The 12,586-nt window shown below is 41.0% G+C and overlaps 2 protein-coding genes across 3 annotated transcripts in view; both read left to right on the top strand.

Moving 5' to 3' along the window:
* syt15 (synaptotagmin XV) overlaps positions 1-1,235 on the top strand; it is a gene marked incomplete at both ends in the record, with an annotated part of 8,133 nt that extends 6,898 nt beyond the window's left edge. The window contains one exon of the mRNA XM_084078406.1: positions 1,096-1,235. Within this exon, the coding sequence (XP_083934532.1) occupies positions 1,096-1,235 (140 nt within the window). The remainder of the gene's footprint in view (positions 1-1,095) is intronic.
* A 934-nt stretch (positions 1,236-2,169) lies between these two features.
* On the top strand, positions 2,170-10,996 carry nat9 (N-acetyltransferase 9). Of its 2 annotated transcripts, XR_014602193.1 has the most exons (7): positions 2,170-2,348; positions 3,280-3,389; positions 4,795-4,935; positions 7,148-7,207; positions 8,039-8,133; positions 9,046-9,433; positions 9,560-10,996. XR_014602193.1 is itself a non-coding variant. In XM_084077757.1 (6 exons), the coding sequence occupies exons 1-6, from the start codon at positions 2,272-2,274 to the stop codon at positions 9,193-9,195; spliced, it is 633 nt and encodes a 210-aa protein (XP_083933883.1). In that variant the 5' UTR covers positions 2,170-2,271; the 3' UTR covers positions 9,196-10,996. The 2 variants fall into 2 exon arrangements, 1 of the variants encoding a protein (XP_083933883.1); XM_084077757.1 differs by having other exon boundaries at positions 9,046-10,996.
* The last annotated feature ends 1,590 nt before the right edge of the window (positions 10,997-12,586 follow it).

Here is a 12,586-nt window from a genome sequence, read left to right as displayed (position 1 = left end):
CTGAAGGCCAGAGACAGAGGTTAAAGGTTATAGGTGTTAGTTAGTCATAGCAGCTGTGTCAGGTCACACTAGTGCAGTGGTTCTCAAACTTTTTCATGTCAAGGACCCCCAAAATGATATGTATTTGGCTGCGGACCCCCATCTAAAAATATTTTGTTCCAGGGACCCCCAGAAGCAAAGATTTGAGTTACAAATGTTCACTTTAAAAATATATATTCAAAGATTTGCAAAAATGTTCAAGATTTTTTTTAAATAGCAGATCTACAAGCTCATAGCGCGGCACTCGGTGCCGCGCTATGAGCTTGTATATCTGCTATTTTTGAATAGCCAAAGTATAAAAGGTCATAATTATTCTAATGCTATATTTACACATTTTGCTGGGTACCCCCTGGAACCCCCTCAAGTACCCCTGGGGGTCCCCGGACCCCACTTTGAGAACCAAGGCACTAGTGTAGCAGAGTATCCTCAGCCTGAAGCCACAACAACCCTCATATCTCCCCTGACCACGGTGGGATTCCCCCTTGGACTAGTTTTAGATGTTTGGTTTCTCACACGGAAGACCTGGGTTCGAACCTCGGGTGTTATATTGGTGCTGTGACCCGAAGCAGGTTTTCCATAGACGGGTTTCATGTTTGTAAACATTGAGAGGATATGACCGCGCAGAGGAGGGGGAAGCCTATAGAGGGCGCCATTACCCGCAGCAGCTCTGGTCAAATGTCCATTCATAAAAGCAATGATCTTCACCGGGTTTAATGAAAGTAGATTAAATTATGCAGTTTGTAATACCTTGTTTACTCAATAAAAATGATTTGTCGAAAGTTGGATCTGTTTGTATATAATAGCAGCATTATGCCTATTATGCCTATAATAGCAGAATTATGGCTATCTAACTCCCGAACACAACAACAGAGTGAACGGCGCTCGTTTTCGTTTCCCCCGAGCATGCGCAGATTGCGCATTCTGCTCTGTGATGACGTCGCGCGGAAATCCGTCTATGGGGGGGATTCAGGTATACAGAGTAGATTCCCTCTTTTTATCTTTATTTCTTTGAGTCTCAGTCTCATTCGTACAATGATTGAATTATTGTTCTTCCAGAGCCTCCAGGCATGCTGGGAGTTGTAGTCCTGGGTCCCTTCATGTACTCCAGAGGTCAGCAGCTGCAGCACTGGATGGACACCATGAACACACCTCAGCAGCTGCTCACACACTGGCATGGACTGACCCGGAGCACCTAACACGCACACGCACACACACACACACACACACACACACACACACACACACACACACACACACACACACACACACACACACACACACACACACACACACACACACACACACACACACACACACACACACACACACACACACACACGCACACCTATTCCAATAGGTCCAACATAATGGCCTTAATACAGTATATCATGAACATAAATAAAGACCTTTGAATCAGTGCATTGTGAGGCCCTTTATTCATCTAGCTATCGTTCATCATAATAAAATCATTTCCATATACACAGTGGTGGAAAAAGTACTTGCATGTTTTACTTAAAGTAAAAGTATCAATACTGCAATGTAGAAACACTATATGTTACAAGTAAAAGTTCAGAATAAAACATTTAGTTGAGTAAAAGTACAAAAGTATTGTGCTTAAAATGTGCTTAAAGTACCACAAGTAGAAAGAACTCATTATGCAGAATGTCCCATTTCACAAGTTTTCAAATGTATAAAGTGTATAAAAATCTTTTGAAAATAGCCGATCTACAAGCTCACAACGCGTTGCTTGTAGATCTGCTATTTTCAAATAGCCAAAGTTTAAATAGGGAATGTGGTTAATGTGTGTTTTGTAATAATAATCTAAATCTACAAAGTAACTAGTAACTAAAGTTTTCAAATAATAGCAGTGGAGTAAAAATACAATATTTGCCTCTGGGAAGTAGTGGAGTAGAAAGTAAAATTATAGAAAAATGTAGAAATGCTCCAATAGAGCAAATGTACCCGAACATTTTTACTTAAGTAAAGTATTTGAGTAAATATACTTAGTTGCTTTACACCCCACAGCATACACAGTGCATTTACATTTCCTTTCCGCTCCCGGCCACTAGGTGGCGACCTGTCCCCGCGGTGTGAAGCTCTAACAGAGCAGAGCAGCAGCAGGAAGTGGAAGCATTATGTAGGCAAACAGAGATAAACACACAGACAGGAGAATAATAATCATTTATTAGTAACTTTAAGCCTCTAATAAGTTCATATTTCCACATTAGAACCATGAGGATGAATGAGAACACGCTGCTGGAGGGGGAGAAGGTGGTGTTGGTGCCTTATAACGCAGACCACGTGCCCAGGTTAGTGTTTAATGTTCATGTAAACACTGGACCGTTACTTCTTCTTCTGGGGGAGTTTTTTTTGTGCAAGGTTGGCACAAAAAAAAAAAGAGCAGATCTACAAGGTGCGACGCGTTGATAGCTTGTAGATCTGCTCTTTTTGTAGGATACGTTTGCATCTTGCTTGTGTAGTAATGATTGTCATCATTACTGTGCAGTAATGAACGGTTCTCATCTTAATACATGTTATTATTATTATTATTATTATTATGAACTGTTCTCTCCTAGTGTCATCTTGAATTAATACATATTTTTTATTTTTATTGTTAACTGTTCCCTCCTACTAGTGTCATTTATAATATATTATTCTTATTCTTATTCTTATTATTATAGTGAACTGTTCTCTCCTAGTGTCATCTTGAATTAATACATATTTTTTATTTTTATTGTTAACTGTTCCCTCCTACTAGTGTCATTTATAATATATTATTCTTATTCTTATTCTTATTATTATAGTGAACTGTTCTCTCCTAGTGTCATCTTGAATTAAACATATTATTATTATTATTATTATTACACATATATATATGTATTTATTATTATTATTATTATTATTATTATGATACATTATTATTATTATATATACATGTATTTATTATTGTTATTCTTATTATTATTCACAATAATAACAGTAATGAGCTGTTCTCTCCTCTTAGCGTCATCTTGAATTAATACATTAATTGTATTAATGTAAAAATGTATGAATTAATACTAATTAATTAATACATGTTATTATTAACTGTTCCCTCCTCCTAGTGTCATTTATTATTATTGTTATTATTAATCACAGCTGTGTGTGTGTGTGTGTGTGTGTGTGTGTGTGTGTGTGTGTGTGTGTGTGTGTGTGTGTGTGTGTGTGTGTGTGTGTGTGTGTGTGTGTGTGTGTGTGCAGGTATCATGAATGGATGAAGTCTGTGGAGCTACAGAAGCTGACGGCGTCAGAACCTCTGACCCTAGAACAGGAGTATGACATGCAGAAGGACTGGAGAGAGGACGATGACAGTACGACACACACACACGCACACGCACACGCACACGCACACACGCGCACAGAGAGCGAGAGAGCGGTTTGTTTTATGGATGGATGGAAAAGCCATTTCCACTATTTATATTCCATTATTTATACAACTTTAACACCATAAATGAACCGTAGCGTCCCTATCTTGAGGTGAACATTTGGCAGGTCAACAAGTTGACTGTGAACGTGTAGTTTTGGTGTAGAGGGAAGTGTTTAAAATATCTTAGCCAGGGTGACCTCCCCACACTCTCCTCATAATATATTCAAGGAAAACAGATAACGGACAACTTCAGATATTTATTTACATACTGGTCCATATCTAGCCCATTTAGTTCTACTATTGCCTTCTAAATACAAAAAAAAAATCTGAAAAACGTATGGTGCTATATATAGCTAGACTTTTAAATGACACAGATGCTTTACTGATTTTAATAGGCTAGACCATTGGTTCTCAAAGTGGGGTCCGGGGACCCCCAGGGGTCCTTGAGGGAGTTCCAGGGGGTACCCAGCTAAATGATAGATATAGGCACCAAATGGACCCTTATGGGTCTGTAACTCTGAGAGTGTACAAATGGAACCAAATGGACCCTAACGGGTCCATTTGGTTCCATTTGTACACTCTCAGAGTTACATTGACATAGATTTTACAATATAAATTTGGGGTCCAAGTGATAGAAATGCCATTAAATGGCGGTCCGTAGCCCTAATGCATGTCAAACTGGGGGTCCTTGAAATTAAAATGGTTGAGAAACACTGCTAGAGCCGTAAAAAATCTTCTCTTATGGGGGTCCCTGAGGCATATCTTTTCAAATGGGGGTCCGCGGGCTAATAAGTGTCAATTTGGGGGTCCTTGACGTGAAAAAGTTTGAGAACCACTGGGCTAGACAACAATATCCGTTGATTTGGAAATGACTTAAAATGATGATGAATGACTATCATCGACGATAATTGATTTTGATCTTCTGATGCTTTTGTGTGACGCTGTAGTGTGATCCAGTAGGGCGTTGATTTACGAAAAAACGCAAAATGTTTAACCCATTGATACCTGGAATGCATCTGTGTCACTTTAGATGTCTTTGGCTATTCAAAAATAGCAGATATACAAGCTCATAGCGCGGCACCGAGTGCCGCGCTATGAACTTGTAGATCTGCTATTTTTGAAAAATCGTAAAAAATATTTTTTAAATATTTTTTTCCGATTTTTTTTTTTTAGGATTTTGAAAATATTTAGAAGGGGCCTCAGGTCTCAATGGGTTAAGTATGGAGGTATGAGCTTTCTGCCCGACAGCCACGCTCTGTTTTTTAATTATTTTTTTTACCACCAATATGAATGACTTTCTCCTTTAATATCTTTTCTCCTGGCCTGCCTTCTCTCTGTGCACCAATCAGAATGCACCTTCATCATCTTGGACAAGCAGCGGTGGGCGGAGCCTATGGTACAGGAAGAGCAGTGCATGGTGGGAGACGTCAACATCTTCCTGACCGACCCCGCCGACCCGTCTCTGGCCGAGCTGGAGGTCATGATCGCAGGTGACCCGTCTACGACCGCACGCTTCACATTATGAACACATCACAGCTATTTATACTCTGTAGTAGGACGGTGTCACTTGCCAAAAACAATTGATCTACAAGCTAACAAAATGCCCCCACGCACAACAAGGCTTTCCATTTCTCACCTGTTTACGCGGTGTCAAGACGGCAATTTTCTCACGAAAACAAAACAAAACAAAACAATCTTTGGCCATCATCCCGCCCTACCCTCCAACTCCCTGGGCATTTTAAATTCAAATATCCATTCCTCTGCCAGAAATCTTGGCTTTATTTTTCAAAACAAGCTTCGTCCAACTAAGACTCATAGCCAAGGTCAAAGCCTACAGCTGGAGATGGTTATCCACGCTTTTATCTCCTCCAGACTAGACTATTGCAACTCACTGTGTGCTGGCATCGAACAGGCGTCACTTAGACATCTGCAGCGGGTCCAGAATGCAGCTGCCCGTCTCCTCACTGGCACTAAAAAACGTGACCACATTACCCCAGTTCGGGCCACTCTTCATTGGCTCACTGTTCATTTTAGAATAGATTTTAAGGTTCTTTTATTCGTTTTTAAAACCCTTCACGGCCTGTCATCCTCTTATCCTTCTGATTCACTCGAGCCGTATATCCCAGCCATAGGGCTTTGAGGCAGGAGTCTTCAACATTTTCAGGCCAAGGACCCCTTAGCAGAGAGAGAGATGAAGCAGAGACCCCCCATTACTTTTTCATAGATTTCATAGATAGCTTCATAGACTTTTTGCGTTGTTGGATTCATGTTAATGTGTATTTTCAGGTTTAACCACTTAAACCCAAATGTGTACTTGGTCAGCTCTTTCCCCCCCCCCCCCCCACACCAAAACACTTTGCCGAAAATAGCCGATCTACAAGCTCACAACGCCTCGCAGCGCGAGGCGTTGTGAGCTTGTAGATCTGCTATTTTCGGCTAATGTTCCCCCTCAGAATATCCTAGGGTTCGGTGGTTAATGTAAAAAAAAAAGGTCCTATCATTGAAAGATTTGGCGGCCCTCCTGTAGTAACTCTGAGGACCCCCTAGGGGTCAGGGACCCCCTGTTGAAGACCTCTGCTTAAAGGTCTGCGGACAAGTTGTTGCTGGTCGTTCATACGACTAATTTGAGGAGCAGGGGTGACCGTGCTTTTGCGGCTGCGGCGGGCCCCAGGCTCTGGAACATGTTGCCCCTACCCTAGATCTTTCCAGTCGATTGGGGCCTTACTTAAAACTCACCTGTTCTCTCTTGCTTTTAGTTGTATTTAGCTCTCCTGATCTGTCTTAACTCTGCATTGTCTTTTGTTGTCCTGTGTCAATGCATATTATTTGTTGATGTTTGTTTATGCTTTGACTTGCTTTGTTTTTAACCATGTTCAGCACTTTGGCCGGCTTTGGGCTGTTATAAATGTGCTATACGAATAAAGTTTGATTTGAAGCTATAAAAAAAAAAGATCTATAGGGCGCCAATAGCTGAGTGCTTAAGGCGGGTACCACACAGGCTGTGATGCCTTACAGCAGTGGGTTTCAACCCTTTTCATGTCAAGGACCCCCAAATTGACACTTATTAGCCTGCGGACCACCCATTTGAAAAGATATACCAGGGACCCCCATAAGAGAAGATTTTTACGGCTCTAGCAGGGATTCTCAACAATTTTAATTTCAAGGACCCCCAGTTTGACATGCATTAGGGCTATGGACCCCCCATTTAATGGGATTTCTATCTCTGGACCCTAATTTATATTGTAAAATCAATCAGAATCATCAGAATCAATCTTCATTGTCACATCACATTACAAGTAAGTGGGTGAAATTCTTGGTTGTGCAGGCTCATCATTGCAGTTAAAAGATAGTCATCTCATAGAGAGAGAGGAGAAGCATAAAGTGCATGATATGACGAACCATTTGGTTCCATTTGTACACTCTCTGAGTTACAGGCACATAAGGCCCTTATGATAAGGGTCCATTTGGTTCCTAAATATCTATCATTTAGCTGGGCCCCCTGAAACCCCCTCAAGGACCACTGGTTGAAAACCACTGCCTTACAGCATGTCCCAGGTTGGAATCACGAGCCAGGCGGATTTGCTGCATGTCACTCCCCGATTCTCTCCCATTTTCCTGTCTCGCTCCACTGTACTACAAATGCTATCAGAAAAGCCCCCCAAGTTTCTGTGGCATAAACCTATTGTTTGTTTGTCTCAACAGAACCCAGCTACAGGGGTAAGGGCTTGGGGAAGGAGGTGACATTGATGATGATGCGTTATGGTAAGCAGTCTGCAGGTGGCAACAGTGGCTTCCTGTTACATCTCAGGGAACACCTGCTGCTACTGACTTTCAATCATTACAAAATAGTTAACCACATTCACATGGTATACAGAAAAAAGAAAACTATGAAGTGCTACAAGATAACTAGGATACCAGGTAAACATCAAACCTAACATCTGTCTATTCAGCTAGACATTCTTACTGTAGCATTTGTGGTCAAGAAAATAGCATACAGTCTTATAAATAACATGCATATCCAACATACATCTGGATATCATATTAACTACTGTAGCATCTATCTAAATAGAAGACATTTCCGGGATTTTATCCAAAAAACATGACATGCTCACTTCTCCAACCCATAAGCTTATAACAGTTCCTAGATTATGATGGACAATGTCTGTTAGTCCTTTATGAAACATATGTTGTAGTGGGCCATATGATATATTTAATGTTTCAACAATGAATTCACCACAATCATCTCCTCTCTAACCTGCCTTTTCTTTAACCTGAATCTTGCTTAATCAATCATCATCAGAGAGAACATTATGTGACAGAATAAATACATTTCAACAATAAAGCTTTGATCCTTAAACATAATGATGTCCCTTTAAGTCCTATTGACCAACACTGGTCCTAGTTTAAACTGTGATTTAGATTTGTATACTTAAACTCTGTATTACAACGGTGACACTTGCCACAAAGAACAGATAGATAATGTGTCACAATGCAACTTGTTGTGAAGCTTACTGTAAGTGTGCAGAGTGTAATGGTGTGTGCACTGTACATGTATGTGTGATCTACACTGCACTATGCGTTCCCTTCCACCAGGAATAACCAGACTGGGCATACAGAAGTTCGAGGCGAAGATCGGGCTGGACAACCCTGTGAGCATCGCCATGTTTAAGAAGCTCCACTTCCATGAGGTAATTAGAGTGAACACTAATCGTTTAGCACCCTGTCCGCCCGTGTGTGTGTCCGTCTGTGAGGAGCTAATCCCTGGCACCGTCGGCCCGATCGCTGCGAAACTGTGCACACACATTGACTGGATGCCAGAGCAGAACCTCTGGCCCAAATGTTTGAGATCGGCAAGTTATTGCGCCACCAGGAGGCCGATTTTTGCAAACCACATTATTATAAGTTGTTCATACTGGTTATTCTACAGCGTCACCGGAGCCAGGCTAGCAAATCGTTACACAGTGTCATGTGATCAAGACGGATCTGTCCGTTTTTTCATATTCCATTCCGATTGGCATTGGCTTCCTAAACATTGTCTACTGTGGGGTACTCCTTTCACACTGTTTCACAAATCGCATATCAGTACTTGTTGGCCATACAAAAATGTTCAGTCGTCAAGTTTTATTTTGCTTTAATCTATGGACTCCACCTCACCCTCTTGCACTTACCTCGCCCTGTAACCCTTTTTGCCACATTTTCTTTCAATTGGTGCTAGTTTACCATGCAGATATATCTTGGTCACTTTTTCTCATGTTTTTTTATTGACCACAAATGTTAAGAATGTTATTTAGACAGCATGTTGTTTTGACAGATTACAGATTAGATTGTTTACCTGGTATCCTAGTTTCTTTGAGACACTGCACTGTTCTCTCTGGCTAGGCACTCCACTCACTCATGTGACTATTTCTATGGTAGTTTATTGACAAGAGTTCATGCTTATTCCGATCTGACACTTGTAAGTCGCTCTGGATAAAAGCCTTACCAAATGCCTAAATTGTAAATGTAAATGGTAACGGCTACGATAAAAAAAATAAATCAATGTCATAAGCATACGTCTCCTGTATGTGAATCTAACCGCGTTATCCTCCCCGCCCTTGCAGCTGTCCAAGTGTCGGGTGTTCAAGGAGGTCACCCTGGGGCTGACGGTGGACGAGTCGGTGAAGGCGACGCTCCAGGACGACACGCTGTACATGAAGGAGAGGGAATACAGAGAGTCGTGCTGCAGTGGGCAGCAGCTGACCTCACAGTAAAAACACACCTTGTACTGTCTGATACGAACAGTCATGGATGGTCACGAGTCACGGCTGAGTTCAGTCATTTGGATTCCATATGGGAGCATGTTGCGCAGCGAAAGTAGCAAATCTACAAGCTCTCGATGCGTCTGCGACGCGACATACTAAAGCCTGTACCGCTTGTGCTATAACCACGCCCCCGCTTCTGTGACGAACGCGGAACTGCCTCTCGTCTACCAAAAACCACGCCCCGCTGGTTTGACGCAAGCGGAACTGCCTCTCGTCTCGAGCGAACTTGAGGCACCGCCGAGTGAGCTACAGCGAGCGAGTCGCCGTGCCGAACGTTGCGAAGTTCGCTTGAGCCTACTCCGCGCCGTCCGAGTTATGTACCGATAGGCACAGAATCGTAAATCATGTTTTGGCGAGAGTGTTTGCCCCAACTGCCACTCAACGTGGCTACTGGCCAATCACAGCGCGTCCGTGCACAAGTGGTATAGGCTTTGGGATGACGTGCCTGCGACGCATTGAGAGCTTCCGGAGAGCTTTCGGAACTTTCGGTTATTATTTTCAGATTAGAGCATTTAAAGTGGTCAAAGCTTTCGGAACTTTCGGTTATTATTTTTCAGATTGGAGCATTTAAAGTGGTCGAACTAGCAAATTATGTTCTGAAGCATCTTCCATAAAACCCTAATGGTCTCTGTTAATTGTTCTTTTCACACTGTTTCACAAATCACATATTGGGACTCGCCATACAAAGATTGTCAGTTGCGAGATTGCTTTAAAGGTTTCATGACATCAAATGTTATTTTTTTATTTTTTACTTCAATTACACCCAAAAAAATGAACTTTGAACAATCAGTGGATTTTCTGTGGTCTGGGGTTTTCTGAATAATTAGGCCCAGAAAAGTGCTGTGATTGGCCCGTGGACTTTGATGTCACAGTCCATTAATCCCGCCCCCTCTCCTCCCTGCCCCTCCCCTATCCTTCTCCTTTGGGAGGAGGGGCGGAGCAGAGGCGATGATTGACAGGCAACATTCCTCAACAGCGACACCCGCAGGCAAATTTCATTGCAGCTCAAAAAGCCTCAGAAGACAGAGAGAAAAAAAACTGCCATTTTCAGTTAAAACCTTTTAATACACGTTTGAGGGACCATGATAAAGACTTTTAATGTTTTGTAAACCAGCATGTCATGAAACCTTTAATCCATGTGAACACTACTGGATGACACACTTCCCACTGCGAAGACCTGCAGTATACTGGCTGAGGATGGAAGAAACACCACATCGTTCCTGTGTCACTGACCACATCACAAAGCTCACTTGTGCCCGTGTCGTTCTGTGGGAGCTGGCATGACTGGCAGCTTTACGTACCAATACGACTGGCAAGATATACCAGCGACTTCCTCAGCAGAATGTGTGGACTGTGTCAGTGTTTTAATGAATTAATGTTTTCATGTTCATTCATCTAAGTCTCCTTGTAAAAATGAAGCGGGCAACAAAATTGTCAACTAGATCCAATCAAGTCATTAAATTATTCACTTGTTTCTTGACTGCCCCCCCCCCCCCCCTCCTCCCCCTTTTAAATATAAACCCCCTACGAGCTTGTAGATCTCCGCGGACAAATACATATCATTTTGGGTGGTCCTTGACATGAAAAAAGTTTGAGAACCACTGATATTATAGCAACATAGGTTTTTCTTTAAAAAAAATGTTAGGATTTAGAAGACATTTGTAGAATCCCCAGAAGCAAAGATTTGATTTAAAAATGTTTGCTTTGAAAAACTCAATGATTTAAAAAAATGTTCATGATTTAAAACAAATAAATTGCAGATCAACAAGCTCATAGCTCTATGAACTTATAAATCTAAAATGACTCTTTTGTTGTGGTGCCTTCAATGTGAAGGCATGTATGTTTCCCCGTTTCCCTCTACGTTTCATGAACCAAATAATGAAACTGTTACATTATTAATGTGCAAAAGAAATCAATAAAACAAAGTTTAAATGTAAAAATTATGGGTTAACTACACAGTCAAATATACGTAAGGTGCATGGTTGGTCAAAATATAAATACAATGAGGCAGAAATGGTTCTGGTTGAACGTTTTAGAGAAACATTTGCAGCATATATATGATATTTAAATATATAATCAGTGTGTTGTGCAGCTGAGAGAAAACACGTAGCAGCAGAGTGTTGTGTTGCTTTTCTTTGCTGTCGGGCAGAAACCTCTCATCTCTATTTTAACCTTTTTGTGTTTTTTGTGTGTAAATTAACGCCCTACTTGATCATACTACAGCGTCACACAAAAGCATCAATAATAGCTGATCAGCTTGTAGATCTGCTACTTATGCTATTTTTTTTAAATTTCTGAATCCTGAAAAGTAACAGGTTTGGACGTATGAGGTTTCCACCCGACACTGATGTTTTAATACTAATCATACTAATACTAATCTTTCTCTCCCCCTACAGAGATCAGATGATTAGTTATGATTAGATTTTTATGAGCATTACTGACTTCTTATAACTATAATTGTACAGTGTTAAAAGCAGATTATTATTATTACAACAAGTATGTTTACAATGCATCAAAAAGTGACAAATGATGCCATATTTGGCTGCTTAAATGCAAACAAAAGCATTGTAATGTTAGATATTTATCTGCCAGGAGGATGGTTCCCTTTTGATTCCAGAGCCAAACAGTGTGCTGTTGAATTATTTATAGAGCGCACAAAGCATTTCGTTATGCAGAATGTCCCGTTTTTTTAAGTTATCATATGTCTGAGGAGGAAGGTGCACATTTCAACGTTCTTATTTATAACTGTCCTCACAGCGAGTGAGTCAGCAAAAATAGCACCCGATAGCACCAGAGCAGCAGCAGTGGGAGGGAGGGCAGACCAGAGGACTACCTCACCAACGCCCAGAGGAATCTACACTTTTGATCACAGCCCAGGCTTTTAACCACAACGTGTCAGATTTGACGTTTTCCTTGAGGATTTTCTTGCTTTTTAACCAGCCTTTCTTCAACTAACATTCAACCAGGTTAGGGGGAAATGACATTTTTATGCTATTTCAAATGCCTTATTGTACGTTTGATTGAAGCGTTTAGTTACTTAATGTCTTTAGAAGGTACAACAAAGTCATTTTTTTTCTTTGCCTTTTATTCATCTGTTTTGCATATATCTCAACAGTTTATACACTGCACAGTCATCTTTGTCCTAGCATTACAGACAGGAGAGTGAAACGGTGCAGTTCAGCCATCAGCAGAAACTGCAATAAGGTGCGCAGTGAGCAAGTTAAAGTCTTACCTATATATTTGTAAACGTAATATAATTGACATTTAGATCTCAATAAATATACATATATATATATACATATTTATATATTCATTTGTCACAATCTTGAGCTTGATTTTT

Source organism: Gymnoscopelus microlampas (genome assembly GCF_963454915.1).
Source record: "Gymnoscopelus microlampas genome assembly, chromosome: 14".
Classification (NCBI taxonomy): Eukaryota; Metazoa; Chordata; class Actinopteri; order Myctophiformes; family Myctophidae; genus Gymnoscopelus; species Gymnoscopelus microlampas.
Note: the sequence above shows the minus strand (reverse complement) of the source record. Positions and strands in the feature narration are given on the sequence as shown.